Here is a 21658-nt window from a genome sequence, read left to right as displayed (position 1 = left end):
TTGTTTATTTTAAAAGTCCAACCATTGTGCTTCAAGCAATGATTCGACGAGCAGTATGGTGAAACAATACCCATCGATTAGTAGAGTAACATATCTTAGATTCAACTTGATTTGATGGTTGGTGTCAGAGATCGGAGAAGAATTTTTTTTTGATTTTATTCATAAAACCGCAACATTTAAAGTTGTTTTATAAAAAAAAAACTAAATTATAGAAGAGGAGGAGAAATTTGCCCCTTGATGCTATACAATAATAATTTTAATAACTTGATAACTTAAAATAATTTAATGACCAGCTTATAAGTTTTTAAAGTTCAGTGACCTATATTCATCTTCATAATTCTTTTGATCATTTAAGCCTATTGTAACTTTTTTTTTAATAAAAATGTTCATTTACCACTTTAGCTTTTTTCCCCTAAAATTACAACAATTCCAATATGATTAATCACTATAAGTAATGAACGGAATAACCAATTCAACAAGTAGCTTAACTCTTAACTAATTTCCTAACTAATTAACCAGAACAAATCTACAAAAGAATACATACATTTATATAAGTGGGGACTAAAACTTAAGATATTAAAATTTCTAAAATCTCAACCTCGTTCAAAATATCAACCTTTATTTTTCATTCATAGATAAAAGTACTATGAAGACCTTTGTATTAGAAGTCGGATTACATTTAGTTCTCTCTACTAAAAAAATGGGCAAATTAATCTTGTATATTAGATTAAAGAGCAAACTAGTTTCTGTTAAAAATTTCATCCATTTTTATTGTTAAAAAATTATCCTTATATGTTATAATGAGGTACACATGACACACCACGTATATGTTTTTGATTATTTTATCAGTCATGCCAAATTTTAATTCTCAAAATGGATAAAATTTTTAACTGAAGAAGCTAATTTATTTTTTTAATAAATATACAAAAATTTATTTATTTACTTTTTGAATAAAATGAGACAAAATTTAAATTGACTTGTAGCAAACACGCCAAAGGTACCTTTTAATAAAATTATTTGTTTATACTTATATAAAATGAATAAAAATAAAAATTACAAAAAGAAATATTCTAATGGACACGCGCACAAAAACCGCGTGATAAAAAAATTGTTCTAACCTGACATATGATATTATATTATAATATAGTTGAGAGCGATGAGCACTGACTCCAGCCCACACCACAAACATGTCGGAACTCAGGTTCAGTGCATTCATTTGTATAATAAAATTCCACCTACAATACTACCAAAAATAAATTTCAATTAATTAATATTACTATATTAATAAATTAATCAAAATAATAAATTTATAATTCTGACGAAGTTATATAAAAGAGCATGATTAAGAACAATGAGGACAAAACACAGTACATGTCCTTTTACACCTTGTCCTTATTATAGTATTACATCACTTTACTTTTTTCTTTCTAAAAATCTTACAACTAGCTTAATAGTACCCTTCTGATTCTTATAAATATATATAAATTTCGCATTCTTCTTTTAGTCCTTAATTGAAAACCCCCCAAAATTTCTCTCCTTTCTTGAATTGTTTGAACACTCTTTTGTAAAAAAAAAAAAAACACAAGTTGTGTTCTTTGAAAAATTAAGGAAACTGTGTTTTTTATTCTAGCTGGAAAAAAAAAAACATGTATGCCGACACAGGGCTGTTTTTTCCTTACATGCAGAACTTTGCTCAAGATTTTCAGCAGTTTGAAGGTTACTGTAAAACCCAGAAACCGAATGCTTCAATGGTATTGAATATCTCAAATCTGTCTCTGAATCTTTGCTTCTTTTTGTGTGTGTGTGTGTGTAAGCAGACAATTTTGTGTTTTACGTTAAAATTTCGATTTTTTTTGGAAGTAGTTTTTTTATAATGGAACTTCATTTTTCCCTTGTTAAAAGATTTCAATTTTTAGGAATATTTGCTTTTTTTTCCCAAAATTATGTATTTTGGTAGCTTTAGAGCTCACGGTTTATGTTTTCCGGGTGGGTGAGAAAATTTTTCTCTGTAACCAAACATGGCTGGAAATGGGAAAAAAGGCAAACTTTAAATGGTGGAAACTGGAAAAAGGGAAAAAAAAGTTGGGAATATAATTGGAAAATGATTTCCATGTCATGAAATTCAGTGTTCTTGAAGATTTCTACCATTTTATTCAACTTTTTTGATATGGGGTTTTCACTTTTTAGCCCACTTTTATACATACATATAAACTGTCACTATTAGTAATTTGTTTGTCTTAAAGACATAAAAGCATACTAAAAGTAGAAAGAAACCATTACCAGACATAATCCTTTTTAGTGATAATTTTGTTGGTAAAAATATGACCTTATTTTTTGGTTTGTGTTGGTTTGAATTAGGTATTGTATATTGAACATATATGTTTTAAGATTCAGTAAGTTGTTATAAAATCGAATCCGGAAATGGTAAGATGCTAACATTTGTGCTATAATCTTCAAGTTCGAGTTTAATATGTCCCATGTGCGGTGATTTGTTCGATTGTACTCGTGTTATTGAATGGTTAATGATACTTGTTTCGTATTTGTTTTTATCGTAGAACAACATGGTTCCGACCTCGACGATATCGGAATATGATTTGGGAGGAGATGGTGATTTGTTCAAAGCTCCGGAACCGATCATCGAAGAACCAATTGTAAGCCTTGATCCGATGACTGCAGCCATATCATCATTAATCTCGTGCGGTGAAGATGTTATTACTTCACAAGAACTTAAAGCCGCAGATATCGAATCGTTTCAAAACGAGCAGCTTTTAGAGGTTTTGTATGAGTGCGAGAAGGATATGATGGCACAAGCAGCGATTGAAACGCCGTTGGCGGCGGAGGTCATTGATGTCAAGATTCCCATGGATGAAAACTGGAATCAAGAAAATGAAATGTCGTGTGATGTGACGTTCTCGAAAAGTATTAGCTCAGGCAGTTTAAGCTCAATGGAATGGATGCAACAGGCTGCTATCAAGCCTAACTTCCTTGATTTTACCGGAATGGATTTCAGTTCTGTTTACGGAATGAGGAGAGCTTTTAGCGAAGGAGATATGAAGGTCAGCCTTAATTGTTTTCGCATTGTTTTCTTATTACGATCATAAAAACCTACCCGGATCAAGTGATTGTGAAACTTTAGTTGATCACCGTGCATGTATTGTCCTTGTAAAAACGTCTAGTAGCCAAAAAAATTTAGATGTTTCTGGCCATTTCCACATGATGGGGTTGGTTATTAATACCAATTTTTTATGACAGACTCTCGGCAACGGTAACGTGAGCATCATCCACTCTCCGGTCGAGAGACCATCAATTGTCAGCTGCTGTTCTAACGAAGATAGAAAGGAAAAGCTCTCGAGATACCGCAATAAGAAGACAAAGAGGAACTTTGGAAGGAAAATCAAGGTATAAAAAACACATTCACTTGCATTTGTTACTTGCGTCTCTGGTACCAGTGTTAGATATAAGTATATCTGGCTTGGGTTTGGAGGATCGTATCATATCCTCAAAACCCATGCTGAAAATGTATCAAACATGCATCGTCGGGGAAACACAGTCCGTGTTATTCAATTTCTATCCTTTTTTCTCTTGTACCGAAACTCATCATATACAGTCTTCTTTTGTACAGTATGCTTGCCGGAAGGCTCTTGCCGATAGTCAACCAAGGATCCGTGGAAGATTCGCAAGGACCGAAGAATCCGACCACTCCAAGAGGTAATAAAACGGTTACAGAGTAAAACGGGAAGGAAGTAGCTAGGATCAATGAGGTTAATTAAAGAAGTAATGCTAAAATAAACAAGAACCCAACTCTTGAGAAATAGTTGTTCTAGTCGTGTTCGCCGTAATAACGGAGAGATGGCCAACCGAGTCGGATGTACATAGTGTCTGTTCAATAAACTGGCAAAGCAGAAATTTGGACTTGTTAATATAAATATGTGTTTGTATAAAAATCATGATGTTTTGGCTCCATCTTTGATCCTGTGTGTATCGAGTTTTGTTCTTATTAAGTTTGCCCTTTTCCATATTTTTGGTATAATATACCATGTTACAAAGGGTATTAGTAACTTTACATTGTTGCCATTTAAGGTTAAAAAATATGACTCGTCTATTCAAGAGTTTTTGTTTAAATTATCAACTTTGATCATTACAATATAAATTGCATGAGGCTTTTGTCCTATTAACCAGAGATATACCTTGCCTTTTGGAATCATAACAAAACCTGATCTAAGTTGGCTTTTGACATTTACACTCCATAACCGTCTCTCATTGCAACTTCTTTTAATTTTAGTTTTGCTGTCATCAATCAACGATTCTGAATTCAATTCTGGGTTGGAATTCGAATCTCAATAATTTCAATTACATCCCATTACAAGGGATGAACCGTGGAGCAGTAGGAAGGAATTTGGGTAAAAGTATTCCGCATATGGACTTGAATAACCAATACAAGTAGAGCATAAGTCACGAGTGAAGACACAAACATCTACATTAGGTAACTAAGTTCTAAGGCAAACTCACAGGAGATACTAACGGATTTCATGACCGTCCAAACACAATTATATGTCCAGCCCCAACATAAATATTATAAAATGCAGAGCATTTCCTTCATCCTATCTTAAATCATGGCAACTTATAACGGCAGTTTACCGGAAATGATAAATGCATCAAAATAGAATGTAGCAGAGAAAGCAGATCAAGAATGAAGATGCAAGGATATGCCTAATCCAGGAAACCAGATGGCATATATCTCATTTTATTTGCTTCATAACCATAGGCAACAAAAACAGGGAGAGCAAAAATAAAAATGCGCATTATAAAAAGAACATGGATATAGAATTTGTCTCAATGTGTATTTTCAGGAGAATGATGTATCCGACTTAAAATTACGGACTCAGACCCAGACTCATTTGACTCAGGAATCAAAGCCCCTGATTCCTTAGGAAAATCATTTATGGAACCACTAATTGCATCGCCAAAAGCATGTCTTTCCTCAGCACAGTACACAGAACTATTACCTTCAGTTTTGTTTATATCATTTGAATTTTCACCATCCGCAGCCAAACCAATGGCCTCTGCTGTATTATCAAGAGACCGCAAAGAACCTTCAACTACATCCTCTGAATTCATCTGTTCAGTCTCGGTGTCTGTCTCTTCCGCCTTATTGCCATCCAAAGCTGGTTCAGGCACCTTCGGGTTTATGTCACAAAAATCAGCATTTGGCAGTTCTGATTTCTCTGGAGAAAGGCTATCCAGATGATCAGGTATCTCCCTTCTTTGGATTGAAACTAGCTGTTCCGTATTCTCGTCAGATGTAACAGATGGAACAGCTTCTTCCGGCTGATCTGAATCTAGCATTGCTGAATCCACCATTTCTGCATCAGAAATCAAAACTGCCTCCTCTACTTCGTCTACAACATGATCAGGACTTTGCTCCTTTCCCTTTTCCTTGGACGCTGAAGCAAATGCTAATATTCCACCTTTGACATCTAAGATAGCACCCATTTGTAGCCTCTGTTTCTTGTAGAGGTCCATGGCTTTCTGCAAGTCAGAAAGCATTCGTGAATCACCATCATTAGTTTAGAATCAGTTTCCAAAATAAAGAGCACTACCATAAAAGATCTTCTACGTTCCCTTCCCCCAAAACAAATTCAAACCTAAACTATTCCCAGAAAAGAAAGATCTTAGATACAGTCAGGCTGATATACAGATATGAGCTTCACTAAGTACCTGAAAAACAGAAGCATTAGTTGCTGGAATCAGTGAAGGGCTCAGCACAGCAAAGGAAGCATTTTGCACAGGTCGTGCATCATTCTGAAAAATACAAGAGAATGGGTATTTTAAGTCAAAGATCAGATAAATTAGATATTGAGAGACAATTATGTAGAAAAGGGTCCTCTCTACCTTCGAATTGACAAGCATTGTTACATCTTTAGCCAAATCTTTACTTTGCTCCACATTCAGTAAACCCATACACTGACCATATAAATCAGAACCAGCTAGTTCTGCTGAAATGTCAAGCTTAGAAAGATAAAGCAGACAATAGTGAGCATCACCATCTTGACTTGATACTTTGGAAGAATCAGGTGCCTTGTGTGGAACCATGGGTGAAAGTCTAGAAGATTCTTTAACTGGTGACATGTCATCAGATCTTGTTTCAAGACCTTTCACTTGAAGACCATTATTGCCATTTTCATATTGATACCTCCGACGTTCCTGTCCATCATAAACATCCTCAGGAGAGGCCTGCAGAGGATTCTCCTCCCTCTGAGATGTTGAGGGCAAGTCAACGTCGCCATTTTGTCCTTTCCACACATCTGAACTGGTATCCCATCCCCGACCATTCACTGGATGCCTATTCTGGTCCCATTCGGGACCCCCAAACATGTGCGCTTCATCCCTAAAAATAATATTGTGACCATCCCAACCATGAAAATGGGCTGGACCGGGGCCATCCATCGTATTCTGCCAGCCCATTGGCCGTAAATGATTGTTAAACCTTTCAGCATCAGGTATATGATATGGAATCCCAGAGTGATTAATTTCCATTGAGGGTCTACCACCAAACAGAGATGGAGAAGGAAACTGTGGCATCATAGCTTGAAAAGCACCATGGGCTGGCCCAGGTTGGAAAGGGATGAAACTATTTGGAACAGGTGCTGGCCAGTTTGGGGCGACCCTCCAAGCATTTGCATGCCCTCTTCTAACATTCAGATCACCACTCCTCTTGTAGCGACCACTGTTATTGAATCTATTATCTTCTTCTAGAGAACCCATGAAAGAAGGGCTGCCAATTCCAGCCCTTAAACCAGGAGGTTGTGAAATCAAAGATGAGTTGCCCTGACCAGCTCTATTATAAAACACAGAATCTGCTTGAGAGGATCCATCCAAAAGAGGCTTCTCAGGAGGCAAGTCTCGACTAAGTCTATTATCCTCTTCTCTGCCACCAGCAGAGGCACTGCTCCACCCCGTCTCCTCTGTGTCAAGACCCCGCCTAACACTTCTACCTGTATATCTACGCTCAAGACTTGTTGAAGGAGATTTTTCCATCATACTCATTGGGGAAGCTTTTAAACTTGAGGACCTCTCAATTGGTAACTCCCCAGAATGGTCCTCATCCGCCCTACTTGATTTCTCCATGGATCTGTACTTAGCACCTCTCTCAGAGGTTTCAGAAAAACTAGTCACCTCTCTTGACAAAGCTGCTTTGGACCGCTGCTCTGTCATTGGATCTCTATAATTCGAATCTTCTTGTTTCAAATGTCTGTAAGAGAAAATAAGTCTATTACACTCAAGAAAGCACTAGGGATAGTGGTGGGGCCATACCCCCAAGCACCAGAAATTAGTAGAATAACACAGAGAATGAGAAAATAAAATCAGTATAAATTGTCAAACAATAATCTGAATATCTGACAGAAATTACTGACTTAATACCGTACATTGTTTGCTCAGTTTACCATTTAAACCATAGAATATGGAATAAAAAATATTGAAGAGGGCGTGATAAAAGCAAAAAGAGTACCTATACTCATCAGTCCCACCATGAGAACTTGAGCTGGGAGAAGCCCTCCTCCTGTTGCTGCCCATAGCAGCATCTAAATTGGTTGGGCGTGACTGACACCTTCCCCTATCAGCATCTACCTCGAGTCTACCAGAAGCTGATTTATTTTCCATGTCAGAATACAGTAGTTTGGCACCTCTAGATTTAGTATCATTACCGTCATCCCGATCATCAGGAGATCGCTTCCTTCCTTTACTATCTTTGTTTCTAGCACTCCTCCGCTCATCATGTAACTCATCACGCTCACGATCTCTATCCTTGTCCCGATCACTGTAACGGAGATCACGTTCTCGATCTCGATCCCATTGAGAATCATAATCACGATCATTTTCATGATCACGATTGCGGTCACGTTCCCGATAATGGTCACGATCAAGATCACGATAACGTTCTCGCTCTCGGTCGCGTCCAATATCCCGCTCTCGATCACGCTCCCGCTCCCTATAGCGCTCACGGTCTCTATCACGATCACGCTCTCTATCATGGTCACGATCACGCTCAAAGTCACTATCTTGAACCTTGGACTTCTTCTGCCGAATTTTACCGTCATCTTTTCCATCCCTTAAATGCTTCTCACTAGACTTACTATTAGCACGATCGCTTGCCACTTGGTCATCTTGGCACTTATCTTCACAGTTAATGTCTTCCCGATACTTGTCTTTGTATCTTTCATCCTTATGCTTCTCATCTCTTGCTCTTACATCTTTGCTAGTATCATTGCTTGCAGACAACCGCCTGTCCAAAATGTCTCCATTATCTTCCAGATGCTTATCCACATCACCAGAAGCATCTCTCTTTTTCCTAAGTCGTCTCTCAAGCTGGCTCTCTGATTCAGGACTTTGCAACCGATCTGGTACATCAAAATCTGAAATACAGAAAAAGGAAAAGGAAAAAAAATGTTACCAAGAATATCTGACAGTCTACTTACAGAAAACACCTCGAAAGCTATAATTTGATTTCAGCAAATATTACTAAAACTCCTCTGAAAATCCGGAAATCTGGACTCGATAATGACCATACAGTTTATCATTTTCCGCAAACAGAAGACAAGATCCTGTGGAAAGTGCATGTAATAATATACCAAGCAGAGCAATGACATATAACACTGAAAATGTAAAGCAATCCAAAACAGAAAACTGAAAGATCACAAACTTAATATTTGAATTCATAAAGCAAACAAGTAAACTTATCTAGTCTACTATAAGCTAATAATAACTTTAAATCTGTGAAAAGCAGAAACAAAGAGAAAGTGCCGAAATCCTGACGCATCTAGACATAGCACTGATATATTTGAGCCAAAGCAGCATGACAATTTTATATTAGGCCTCAAACGAAAGTAAACTCACCGCACTGAAACATCATCTCCAAGCCAAAACAGAAGTGGATAGATGACCGTAGCCAGATAACTATCCACAACCATGACAGCTTATGAAAGAAGAATTCTTCCATTACCAGTTGAGGATTTAGATGGAGTATTTATTAAAAATATTTTTAAATACAGAACTATTTATAAAACGGTCAGCACTTCTCATCATATTTTATCAACTTCCAAAACTCCCTTCAAAGTCCAAACATGCCATTTATTGAAATTTGAAATACCACGATCAAGGCAATGCATTCATTACCTTCAAGTTACTCAAGGCTCCACTGGAAAATACAATCAGGACCATGGAACTTATAAGTACAAGGGATCCTTGCGGGCTCTGACCAACCTTGGCTAAACAAGATTACCTAAGTTGAGAAATTGACTTCATATACTTAGAAAAACACATGTAAATGCACTTCTAAGTGTACAAGAAGTGTGGCAGCTTCAAGCTCAACCAAGTAAATTCTCCACTCAATTTACATATAAATTGTTCTCTTATACAAAAAAGGGAACCATGTACGGGAAAGTACTTCTATAATAACACTTTGAAGCTAATATAAAATTAAATATTGGAGACTCCACAGAAATTTTCAAAATCCGATTCCTTTCAAACCGATACCCAGAAACAGGAAACCAGCCAAAAGAAATATTCACTGCAGAAGGCTAACCGACAATTTCAATTTGATATTGAAGATAAAGGAAATGGCAAAGATAAGCAATCTCATCCTGGTCCATACACCACTGTTCTAGGAACTCAGACACAAGGTGCATGTCTATGCAGAAAAAGTGTAATACACCAGGTTTAAGGTCAGACATTAGTTTCTTCATAACAGTAATTAAGAAGGCTATAAAACAATGAAAAAGTCACACCTTCCCAACACCATAAGACCTGATCAGTAGAAACTATCTTCTCAACTATGTCACCTAATCTCTAAATTCCTCAACCCAGCCTCTCATCCTGAAAACAGACATCTACTTTTCTTCTTTGGCTCATGGAGCAAATAAAAGTTGCAAAATTAGATAACTCTTAACACTTAAAATTATTTGGCCTGAAGTTAAACTTCCCCAATCAACTTAACATGGTTCTGAGAGTTTGTAGATATATATTATATATAGACTTAACCATGGATGCATTCGAAAGAATAGCTTTCCTCTGAAATCTATAGTTTAAAAGTTTGCAAAAGAGGAAATTAGAAATCTAGCACAGTCCAACAAAAAGGGCAACTCGAAGTTATATATCAATAGATAGAGTCCCTATTCAATGCAGTATGTATTAACTCCTAAAAAACAAAAATGGGAAAATAAAATGACAATCAATCTTAATATACAATACCTAACAACAAAAAAGGGCACCAAAATAATTAGAAATGTACATGCTAAATTGTCACTAAACAACCAACAAACAGTAAGTTATCTTACCAGTTCTTTCGGTGGATTGTTTCACAGAGCGGTGTTCTTCATTTTCAATGAACCTATCACTCTTGCTTTCTTTACCTTTCCTTTCTCTCTCCCTTTCCTCTTTTCTACTTGATTCTCGATGCTTCCCTTCACTCTTACTCCTCTTTGTATCATCCCCTTCAATATCCTCTCGTCTCTTACTCTTCGATTCACTTGAAGCCTTAGACTTCTTCTCTCCTTTACCATCATCATCTTCACCACCATTCCACCTATCGTTTACTCCATCATCTGCCTTTTCTTTGCGCCGCTTCGAGGAACTGTACTCCTCAATATAATCTCCATTCCCCGAAATCCATATTTCCTTGCTGGTATCCTTAGCGTCAAGCTTTCTCTTGTCACCGGATCCAAGCTCCTTTGAAGACCTAACACTACTCTCCTCCTTACTCTTCTTTTCCTTCTCCTTTAAGCCCGAATCTTTCTCCGAATCCGAGTAATCCCTAGAACTGTGCTTACTGGATTTATGCCTTGAACTTCGCGGCATCACCGGCACCCAAATTACAACACCTCAAAAAAACCCTAACCAGAAAATGAAAACAAAAAAGAAACACCAATCTCTCAAATCAACATTGAATACAAAAACCCTAACATCGAATCTTCCAATAACGTCGATTAACGAAAAGCAGGAAGAAATGAATGTGGAAACCCTAACTGGAAGGAATAGGAGTGGAGGCGGTGGGAAGGTTTACGGCGGACGGAAAGAATAGATTTTTAGAGGAGAGTGGGGGCGGTTTAAGGGATGGGATCGAAAAAATGAGAGGGAAATTACGAGGGAGGGTAGGGTGGAAGAAATTTGGGGGTTTGAGTTTGACGAAGGAAGATGGGGGTGTTTTGGGGATAGCTGCTAAAAAGAGCATGTGATGTTGAAGAAGTGAAGAAAAGAGGGTATATGCCTTTAGTTTTCAATAATGAGCTTTATTTATTTATTTATTAGGAATCGGAGTTAACAGTAGGACTTGAAGTAGACTTGGGGATACCTTTGCCCATCTCACACGATTAACCCTCAATATTTCCTCCTATTACGGTCTTGTCTGACTCATCCAAATTTTGATTTTTTTTATATTAGTTTGGTCCCTCAACTTTTTTGAGTTTAAAATTTTATTTCTTTTATTTCGTGGGTATCAAGTAAAAGGAAATTCTGAACTTTTTTATACTAATTTGAGTATATTTTTTGTTATATAATTTGGTATGAGAAAAAAAAACTCACATTACTTTCTATTTTTAAAATATATTTTAAATTTTAATCCAGAAATTCGACTCTAATTCAACCCAGAATTTTATTTTCTCCAATGGTTACACTAAAACCTCATTTAATGTTCATAAATAGATTTTCTCATGATGTAGATAAAAAGTTGTTTAAAATGCTTGTTTTCTCATATAATAAGAAGACCCGAACCCATCAGCCAGAGTTGTAGGATAAGATGACTGCTCTGCTTTTTCTTGCATGAAATAAAAAAACCATATCTCGGTATGAAAAATAAATCCACGTACAAATGAGCTTTTCAGCTATTTTTAAATGTTTCATTTTCACTCTTCTTTTATTGTATAATATGCTTTCAATTTTTATGTAACTATAGGTTTTATATTATTTTTTTTGTTTGTGGAAGAAACAAGCATAAAAGAGATTATTAAAAATAATAGTCATAAAAATAAAATAATAACAAAATTAACTTGAATTTAACAAAAGAGTTTAACAACATTAACACTTGAAACTGTATTTTAAAATTAAAAAAACAGAAGTAAACATTCGATTGAATCGAATGAAAAAATTTCAAGTTAATTGAGTTTATGAATATTATTTTATCATCCTAACTCAATTTTAAATTTTCTCAAATTGAGACGAGTAAGATGAAATTCGAATCGAATATATTTATTCAAGTTAAATTAAAAAAATGATTTCGAATCCTCATAGTCACTGTCACCTAACATAATCAAATTTATTATTAACTTTCATCCCCTCATAATTTTGTTTATTAATTTTTTATGTATAGGTTAACTTCTTTGTTTGCTTAATTGCTTCAATTATTTTCTAATTCTTGTCACTATGTATTTTGAAATTAAAATATATACTAAATGTAAAAAATGTGATTTTTTTAATAAAAATTTAATAAAAATTATCTTAAAGATAAAATGTAAAATTGATACCAATGTAAAATTTTAACACGAATATTTTATAACATCAACAATAATTCAATTTTAACAAAATATTATAAATGTTCAATATATTAAACAATTCAATAATAAAAATAATATTAATTGTAGAATTTAATTTAATAATATAAATAGTAGATATAAATAATATTATTTTCAAAAAAAATCGGGAGATAAGTTTGGGGTTAGAAAGGGGTGGGATGGAAGTAAAAGTATTGGAAGAAAATAAAAAATTTTAGGGGTGGAGGTAGTAAAATTTTGTTAGAAAGCAAATGGGAAAGTAAAATTTTGGGGAAAGTATTAAAAAAATTTTGTGTGGGAAGGTGGGTTTGGGGTAGAAAAGGATGACATGGGAGGGGAGTAAAAGTTTTGAGAGAACGTAAAGAAATTTAGAAATTTGGGGTGAAATTTGGGGCAATTTATAAACACTGACCCATATACAAGTATCATAATTCATAATTAACCCATTTCATGACAATTCAAACTCGATCCGACATGAAATATGTATACAATTATACGTCCAGCTAAATGCAGAGAATCAATAGGAAAACATAAAAACAAAATCATGGCAATTTATAAAAAGCAGTTTTACCAGAAATGTTAAATGCATCAAAGTAGAATGTAGCAGATCAAGAATGAAGAAGATGCAAGGATATGCCTAATCCAGGAAACCAGATGGCATGTATCTCATTTTATTTGCTTCAGAACCATACGCAACAAAAAACAGCAAAAGTAAAAAATAAAAATGCGCATTATAAAAAGAACATGGATATAGAAATTGTCTCAATGTGTATTTTCAGGAGAATGATGTATCCCAGTTAAAATTACCAACTCCGACCCAGACTCATTTGACCCGGGAATCAAAGCCCCTGATACCTTAGGAGAATCATTTAAAGAACCACTAATTGCATCATCAAAAGCATGTATTTCCTTGGCACAGTACACAGTACTATTACCTTCGGTTTTGTTTATATCATTTGAGTTTTCCTCGTCAGCAGGCAAACCAACTGCCTCTGCTGCATCATCAAGAGACCGCAATGAATCTTCAACTACATCCATTGGATTTATCTGATCAGTCTCGGTGTCGGTCTCTTCTGCCTTATCACCATTCAAAACTGGTTTAGGCACCCCTGGCTCCATGTGACCAGAATCAGTACTTGGCAGTTCTGGTTTTTCTGGAGAAAGGCTATCCAGATGATCTGGTAACTCCCTGCTTTGAATCGAAACAAGCTGTTCCATATTCTCATGAGAAGTAGCAGTCAGAACAGCGTCTCCTTTCTGCTGATCTGAATCAGCCATTTCAGCATCAGAAATCAAAACTGGCTCCTCTGCTTCATCGACTACACGATCAGAACTTTGCTCCTCCTTGGGCACTGAAGTAGATGCCAACATCCCACCATTGGCATTTGGAATAGCACAAATTTGTAGCCTCTGTTTCTTGTAGAGGTCCATGGCTTTCTGCAAGTCAGAGAACATAAATGAAACACCATCATTAGTTTAGAACCAGAAGTTGAAAGCTGAAGTAGAAATGACTATGTTTGATCTGGGGGAAAATAAGTAACAGCATTCCCCAGGTCATATATTTTTATACATGCTTTTATAACCATTATTAAGCATTTCATAATTCTATTTCTCCCACCAAAGAAGTAACAGAAAAAAGATCTTAGATATACTCAAACGCATATACAGATACAAGCTTCACAAATACCTGAAAAACAGAAGCATTAGTTGCAGGAATAAGTGAAGGGCTCAGAACATCAATAGAAGCATTTTGTACTGGTCGTCCACCGTTCTGAAAAATACGAGAAAAAGGGTACTATAAGTCAAAGATCAGATAAATTAACTACTGAGAGAAAATTTTGAAGAAAAGGGTTCTTTACCTTCAAATTCACAAGCATTGTTACAACTTTACCCAAATCTTTACTACGCTCCACATTCAGCAAACTTGCACACTGATCATACAAAGCAGAACCAGCTAGTTCTGCTGAAATGTCAAGCTTACAAAGATAAAGTTGACAACAGCGAGCATCATCATCTTCACTCGATATTTTGGAAGAATCAGGTGCCTTGTGTGGAATCTCAGGTGAACATCTAGAAGATTCTTTTGCTGCTGGCAAGACATCAGATCTTAATTCAAAACCCGTCACCTGAACATCATTATCGCCATTTTCATATTGAGACCTCTGACGTTCCTGTCCATCATAGACATCAAGAGGGGCCTGCAGAGGATGGTCCTCTTTCTCAGATGTTGAGGGCAAGTCAACATCACCATTTTGTCCCTTCCACACATCTGAACCGGTATCCCATCCCCGACCATTCACTGGATGCCTATTCTGGTCCCATTCGGGACCCCCGAACATGTGCGCTTCATCCCTAAAACTAACACTGTGACCATCCCAACCAGGAAACTGGGCTGGACCAGAGCCATCCATCGGATTCTGCCAGCCAATTGGTCTCAAATGGTTGTTAAACCTTTCGGCATCAGGTATATGATATGGAATCCCAGAGTGATTAATTTCCATTGAGGGCCTAACACCAAACAGAGATGGAGAAGGAAACTGTGGCATCACAGCTTGAAAACCACCATGTGGTGGCCCAGGTTGGAATGGGATGAAACCATTTGGAAGAGGTGCTGGCCAGTTTGGGGCACCCCTCCAAGCATTTGCATGCCCTCTTCTAACGTTCAGATCACCACTCCTCTTGTAACGACCAGAGTTATTAAATCTATGATCTTCTTCTAGAGAACCCATGAAAGATGGGCTGCCAATTCCAGCTCTTAAACCAGGCGGCTGTGGAATCAAAGATGAGTTGCCCTGACCAGCTCTATTATAAAATACAGAATCTGCTTGACAAGATCCATCCAAAAGAGGCTTCTCAAGAGGCAAATCTCGACCAAGTCTATTATCCTCTTCTCTGCCACCAACAGAGGCACTACTCCATCCTGTCTCCTCTGTATCAAGACCCCGCTTAACACCACTTCTACTCGTATATCTACTTGTTGAAGGAGATCTTTCCATCATACTCATTGGGGAAGCTTTTGAACTCGAGGACCTCTCAATTGGTAACTCCCCAGAATGGCCCTCATCCGCCCTACTTGATTTCTCCATGGATCTATACTTAGCACCTCTCTCAGAGACTTCAGAAAAACTAGTTACCTCTCTTGATGAAGCAGCTTTGGACCTCTGCTCTGTCATTGGATCTCTATGCTTCGAATCTTCTTGTTTCAAATGTCTACAAGGGAAAATAACTCTATTATACTCAATAAATCACTTTTTTTGGGAAGGAGGGGGGGTGCAGCCATACCCACAACCACCAAAAATAAGTCATATGCCACAGGCAATGAGAAAATAAATTCAGTTTAACTCATCAAACAACAATCTGAAATCTGATAGACACTAACAGCTCATTGAGATCCCTTATTTACTCAGTTTACCATTTAAAGTATTGAATAAGGAATTGACAATATTGAAGAGGGTGTGATAAAGAAACAAAGTACCTATACTCATCAGTCCCACCATGGGAAATTGAGCTGGGAGAAGCTCTCCTTCTGTTGCTGCCCATAGCAGCATCTAAATTGGCTGGTCGTGACTGAGACCTTCCCCCATCAGCATCTACCTCAACTCTCCCAGAAGTTGATGATTTATTTTCCATGTCAGAGTAGTGTAATTTGGTACCTCGAGATTTAGTATCATTACCATCATCACGATCATCAGGAGATCGTTTCCTTCCCTTACTGTCTTTGTATCTTGTACTCCTCCGTTCATCATGTACGTCGTCACGGTCATGATCTCTATCCTTGTCCCGATCACTGTAACGACGATCGCGATCATGATCTCGGTCTCGATCCCATTGAGAATCATAATCACGATCATGGTCGTGATCACGGTTGCGGTCACGTTCTCGATAATGGTCACGATCAGGATCACGATAACGCTCACGCTCTCGATCCCGCTCCCTCTCCCTATAACGCTCACGGTCTCTATCACGATCACGGTCTCTATCATGGTCACGATCACGCTCATAGTCACTATCTTGAACCTTGGACTTCTTCTGCCGAACTTTCACATCATCTTTTCCATCCCTCAAATGCTTCTCACGAGACTTGCTATTAGCAAGATCACTTGCTGATCGATCATCTCTCAATTTATCATCTTGGCACTTGTCTTCACAGTTCATGTCTTCTCGATACTTTTCTTTGTATCTCTCATCCTTATGCTTCTCATCTTTTGCTCTTCCATCCTTGCCGATATCATTGCTTACATACAACTGTTTGTCCAAAATGTCTCCATTATCTTCCAGATGCTTATCCCCATCACCAGAAGTATCTCTCCTTTTCCTAAGCCGTCTCTCAAGCTGGCTCTCTGATTCAGGACTTTGCAACTGATCTGGTACATCCATATCTGAAATGACAAAAAAAAAAAAAGGAGAGATATAAAATTTTCTAACATGACCAAGTTATTCACAATGAGTATTTCCCACAACATAAAAGGAATACCTTGTACAAGAAATTATTGGGTTAAAAAATAAATAAAACTTAAAAGACTTCTGGTTCCAGTGCACGAAATACAAATAATAACAATAATAACAACTAGATGATACCGAGAAAACACTACAAAAGTTAAAATTTTCATTTCAGCAAAAATTACAAAAATTCATGAAATTCCCCACTTGACAATGACCATACGGTTTATCATTTTTCACAAACAGAAGACAAGAACCTATGGAAAGTGCATGTAATGATATAGCAAGAAGAGCAATGACTACATATAAATACAACAACAAAAATGTAGAGCAATCAAAAGCTTAATAGGAAATCTGAAAACAAGACAGAAAACTGAAAGATCGTTAACTTAATATTAGGATTCATAAAGCATACAAGTAAACTTATATGGTCTACTAAAAGCTAACAACAAGTTTAAATCTGTATAAAGTATGAAATAAAGCGAAGGTGCCAAAATCCTGACACATCTTGACATAGCACTGATATATTTGAGCCAAAACAGCAAAACCTTTTTATACTAGGCCTCAAGCAAAGATCAGCTCACCGCACTGACAAAAACATCTTCAGTAAAACAGAAGTGGCTACATGACCTTAGTGAGATGAAATTCTTTCATTACCAGTTGAGGATTTTGAAGGTGTATTTATTGGAGATATTTTTTAATACAGAACTATCAGTAAAAAGTTAGCACTTCTCATCGTATTTTATCAACTTTTAAAACTCCCTTCAAACTCTCTTCTTCCATTAATTTTGAGGCAATAACTTCATTACCTTCAAGTTATTTGAGGCTCAACTGGAGGATGCAACCAGGACCATGGAATTTATATGCACATTAGATCCTTGCAGGCTCTGACCAAATTTAGCTAAGCAAGATTTCCTAAGTGGGGAAATTGATTTCATATACTTGAAAAAACATATTTAAGTGCACTTCTAAGTGTACAAGAAGTGTGACAACTTCAAGCTTGCACCAGTAAATTCTCCTCTGAATTTACATAAAAATTATTCTCTCATCCAAAACAGGGAACCATGTCTGGAAAAGTACTTTCAAAATAACACTTTGAAGCTAATAAAAAACCTAAATACTGGAGACCCCGCTGAAATTTTCAAATTTTGATTCCTTTCAAACAAATACCCAGAAACAGGAAACCTTGCAACATAGGGAAAATTTTCAAATTATTGCTCTAGAGACTCAACATAGGGTGCATGTCAATTCAGAAAGAGAATAACACACCAAGTTTGAAGGCTGACATTAGTTGCCTCGTAACATCATTCAGAAGGCTATATAAAACCTTGCAAAAACCACACGTCCCAATATCATAAACACTAATTATTGGAAAAAATCTTCTTCCATTAATTTTGACTGTGTTAACTATTCTCTAAATTGCTAAACCCAACCTCTCATCCTGCAAAAAAAGAATCTACTTTTCTTCTTTGCCTCATGCAGCAAATAAAGTGGTTTTATCCTAAATCAGATAACTCTTAACATTTAAAATTAAGTGGTTTGAAGTTGAACTTCCTCAAAAAACAAGAATCAACTTAGCATGTTTTCTTAGAGAGAGTGTGTAACCGTAGATGCATTTGTGAGACATTAATTAAGACTAGCTTTCCTCGAAATCCGTAGATTAAAATTTAGCAATACTAGAAATTCCAAATTTATTATTTCTAACAATGACTAGCCATTAATTACAAACGCAAAAGGATCTGAAGATCCTTTAAAAATAAGCACGGTTCAGTGCTTATTAAGTTAAACAAGTTAGAAAGGTTCTGAAATCACATAAATATTGTCCCTATTCAATTCAGAAGGTGTTAACTCCTAAAACCAAATAAAAAACTTATAAAAAAATTGGGGAAAATAATAATATAACAATGAATTGCAATATACACTACCTACAACAAAAAACAGCACCAAAATAATCAGAAACGCACATAGAATAAGTTATCTCACCAGTTCTTTCGGAGTATTGTTTCACAGTGCGGTGTTCCTCACTCTCAATCAGCCTATCACTTTTGCCTTCTTTACTTTTCCTTTCTCTATCCCTTTCCTCCTTTCTACTATATTCCCGATGCTTCCCCTCACTCTTACTTCTCTTTGTATCATCTGCTTCAACATCGTCTCGTCTCTTACTCTTCGATTCACTTAAAGCCTTAGACTTCTTCTCTCCTTTACCATCATCTTCACCGCCATTCCATCTATCGCTTACTCCATCATCTGCCTTATCTTTACGCCGTTTCGAGGAACTGTACTCCTCAATATAATCTCCATTCCCCGAAATCCATAGTTCCTTGGTATCCTTAGAGTCAAGCTTTCTCTTCTCACCGGATCCAAGCTCCTTCGAAAACCTACCACTGCTCTCGTCCTTACTCTTCTTTTCCTTCTCCTTTAAGCCCGAATCTTTCTCCGAATCCGAGTAATCCCTAGCGTCCCTAGAACTATGCTTGCTAGATTTGTGCCTTGAACTTCGCGGCATCGCCGGAGCCCAACTACACGACCTCAAAAAAACAAAAAAAACCCTAACCGGAAAATAAAACTAAAACCGTCCGGATACAAAAATGAAGCACCAATCTCAAATCAACATTCAATATAAAAACCCTAACATCGAATCTTTCAAGGTAACTACAGTCGATTCTCGAAACGGACGGAATAAAAACGACAGTGGAAACCCTAATTGCTCTGAATGGGAATGAAGGCGGTCGGAACCCTCACAGCGAAAAAGGAACGGTTTAACGGACAGTATAGATTTAGAGGAGAGTGGAGGCGGAGGCGGTGAAGAGAATGAGATCGAAAATGAGGGAAATTACGAGGGAGGGTAAGGTGGAAGAAATTTGGGGGTTTGAGTTTGACGAATGAAGATGGGGGCGTTTTGGGGATAATTGCTAAAAGAGCATGTGATTTTGAAGAAGTGAAGAAAAGAGGTGCGTCTTTGTGTTTTAATGGGCTTTTTTCGGGTTTCAAATAATCTGGAGTTACTAATAAGACTTGGAGTAGACTTGGGATAATTTTGTTGATCTGACAGGATTTACCCTCGAGATTTGTTTGTATTACAGTCTTATCCTTGACTTTGTTGAGTGGAGGATTCCCGTTTTATGGGTTAAACAAAACCAATTTTACTTTTACCGGGTCTGTTTGATTGACGGAATTGATTTTTCGAAAAATTATTTTTAACTTTTCCAGCGTTTGATTAGAGGAAAACATTTTTCATTTAGAAAATGAACTCCAAAACACGGGAAAATGAGTTACATTCTAGGGAAAATGTCTTACCAATTTCTAAGGGGTAAGACATTTTCCACAGCTCATCTCCACTCTCTTCACCCTTTCCACAGCTCCTCTTTTCACTCTCTTCACCCTAACTATTGCAGCTCATCATCTCTGCCTCATCTTCTCTGCTAGTTCACCTCTTCTCTTTGCTTGCCTCGTTAGCATGCTGGTTCACCTCTGCTAGTTTATCGAAGGTAAAATTGCAAGCCCTAGGTTAGGGGTTTCAATACCCTTTTTGCTCTTGATAAGTTTTTCTTGAGTAATTTCTGAAATTTCAAGAGTAATGTGAATTAGGGTTTTTTTTCTTCCTCTTTTTTTTGGGTTTTGAAACTTCTTGTCAGTGATCGGATTTCATCGAAATTTCCAGGTAGCGAAAGAATCGGGTTGGATTTTTTATTCACTGAAGGTGACGACTGACGACTGACGATGACTTTGGTTTTTTTTTTTAAGCTGAATTTTGTTGCATGTTAAGATTTGCTCTTTTTTGAAGAAGGATTTGATGATGACTTCTTGTGTTCTGTGTTTGATTATCTAGTGAGTCATGAATCCGAGGCCAATGCTTTTTTAGTTAAAAGTAAGAAGCATAAAAAAATTTAGCTTCAAAAATTTTCTCAAGGTTGAAGATATTGATACTTTTATGTGGTGTAATATTATGCACTTTGACAATGTTGTTACCATGTGGTGTACTACTAATTATGTATTTGGATAATATTATTAATTTCTAGTAGTCATTGTGGTTTCGAAGCAATTTATAATTATTCAATACTTATTTTTTAACACAATTACAAATAATTTATTTGTTATTAGTTTTTTTCAATTTATAACGATTAATATTGTAGCTTAATAATTGAGTATTATTATAAATAAATCATTGCAATATATGTAAAAAAATTTAAAATATAAAAATTTATTAATATATATTAATATATGAAAAAACAATTTTTCCGAAAAATATTTTCAGGAAAGCTGCCAAACAGCAGAAAATATTTTACACAGATTCAATCAAACACCAGAAAATATTTTCCAGTAAATCATTTTACAGAAAAGTAAAACATTTTCCAGAAATCATTTTACGTAAAACATTTTACTGACAATCAAACGGACCCTAAGTTTAAGTTTGAATCCTTTTAATCTTCATAGAGTTATAAAATAATTATTGAATTATTAAAAAAATTTATCTAAGTCATTAGTTGTTAAAAACATTATTGTATGAATTTCTTTCTTCGTACCGCATGTACCGATTAAAAGTTTTCTTCTCCTTTCTTCTGCAATTCAGCTTTTCTCATGAAACAATTTTGAACGCTATGAATTTGTGAACAAAAATTTAAATAGCTTTCTTCTCTAATTTTTAACACTGGTTATTAGGTTGACTTGTATGTAAG

At 36.2% G+C, this 21658-nt stretch overlaps 3 protein-coding genes across 3 annotated transcripts; 1 reads left to right on the top strand and 2 right to left on the bottom strand.

Moving 5' to 3' along the window:
* The first annotated feature begins 1358 nt into the window (after nucleotides 1-1358).
* Nucleotides 1359-3963, top strand: LOC107904572 (uncharacterized). Its single transcript, XM_016830985.2, has 4 exons — nucleotides 1359-1751; nucleotides 2556-3056; nucleotides 3253-3399; nucleotides 3623-3963. The coding sequence occupies exons 1-4, from the start codon at nucleotides 1647-1649 to the stop codon at nucleotides 3710-3712; spliced, it is 843 nt and encodes a 280-aa protein (XP_016686474.1). The 5' UTR covers nucleotides 1359-1646; the 3' UTR covers nucleotides 3713-3963.
* A 728-nt stretch (nucleotides 3964-4691) lies between these two features.
* LOC107904570 (uncharacterized) lies at nucleotides 4692-11378 on the bottom strand. Its single transcript, XM_016830983.2, has 5 exons — nucleotides 10335-11378; nucleotides 7511-8414; nucleotides 5893-7252; nucleotides 5719-5802; nucleotides 4692-5529 (listed from the first exon to the last, which is right to left on the bottom strand). Exons 1-5 carry the CDS (start codon nucleotides 10852-10854, stop codon nucleotides 4834-4836), a joined length of 3564 nt encoding a protein of 1187 aa, XP_016686472.1. The 5' UTR covers nucleotides 10855-11378; the 3' UTR covers nucleotides 4692-4833.
* Nucleotides 11379-13254: 1876 nt separating this feature from the next.
* Nucleotides 13255-19959, bottom strand: LOC107904571 (zinc finger CCCH domain-containing protein 13). The gene is made up of 5 exons (XM_016830984.2): nucleotides 18966-19959; nucleotides 16018-16921; nucleotides 14402-15752; nucleotides 14230-14313; nucleotides 13255-13979 (listed from the first exon to the last, which is right to left on the bottom strand). The coding sequence occupies exons 1-5, from the start codon at nucleotides 19486-19488 to the stop codon at nucleotides 13305-13307; spliced, it is 3537 nt and encodes a 1178-aa protein (XP_016686473.1). The 5' UTR covers nucleotides 19489-19959; the 3' UTR covers nucleotides 13255-13304.
* Nucleotides 19960-21658: the final 1699 nt, after the last annotated feature.

This window comes from Gossypium hirsutum, chromosome D11, assembly GCF_007990345.1.
Source record: "Gossypium hirsutum isolate 1008001.06 chromosome D11, Gossypium_hirsutum_v2.1, whole genome shotgun sequence".
In the NCBI taxonomy this organism is placed as follows: Eukaryota; Viridiplantae; Streptophyta; class Magnoliopsida; order Malvales; family Malvaceae; genus Gossypium; species Gossypium hirsutum.
Note: the sequence above shows the minus strand (reverse complement) of the source record. Positions and strands in the feature narration are given on the sequence as shown.

Coding starts and splice junctions, on each gene's coding strand:
- LOC107904570 (XM_016830983.2), bottom strand. CDS start 10,854: ATGCCGCGAAGTTCAAGGCATAAATCCAGTAAGCACAGTTCTAGGGAT. Junction 5,803..5,892: donor CAATGCTTGTCAATTCGAAG/GTAGAGAGGACC, acceptor TGTATTTTTCAG/AATGATGCACGACCTGTGCA. Junction 5,530..5,718: donor CTAATGCTTCTGTTTTTCAG/GTACTTAGTGAA, acceptor TCTGACTTGCAG/AAAGCCATGGACCTCTACAA.
- LOC107904571 (XM_016830984.2), bottom strand. CDS start 19,488: ATGCCGCGAAGTTCAAGGCACAAATCTAGCAAGCATAGTTCTAGGGAC. Junction 16,922..18,965: donor ACAATACTCCGAAAGAACTG/GTGAGATAACTT, acceptor TTGTCATTTCAG/ATATGGATGTACCAGATCAG. Junction 15,753..16,017: donor GGTGGGACTGATGAGTATAG/GTACTTTGTTTC, acceptor TTTCCCTTGTAG/ACATTTGAAACAAGAAGATT.
- LOC107904572 (XM_016830985.2), top strand. CDS start 1,647: ATGTATGCCGACACAGGGCTGTTTTTTCCTTACATGCAGAACTTTGCT. Junction 1,752..2,555: donor AGAAACCGAATGCTTCAATG/GTATTGAATATC, acceptor TTTTTATCGTAG/AACAACATGGTTCCGACCTC. Junction 3,057..3,252: donor TTAGCGAAGGAGATATGAAG/GTCAGCCTTAAT, acceptor TTTTTATGACAG/ACTCTCGGCAACGGTAACGT.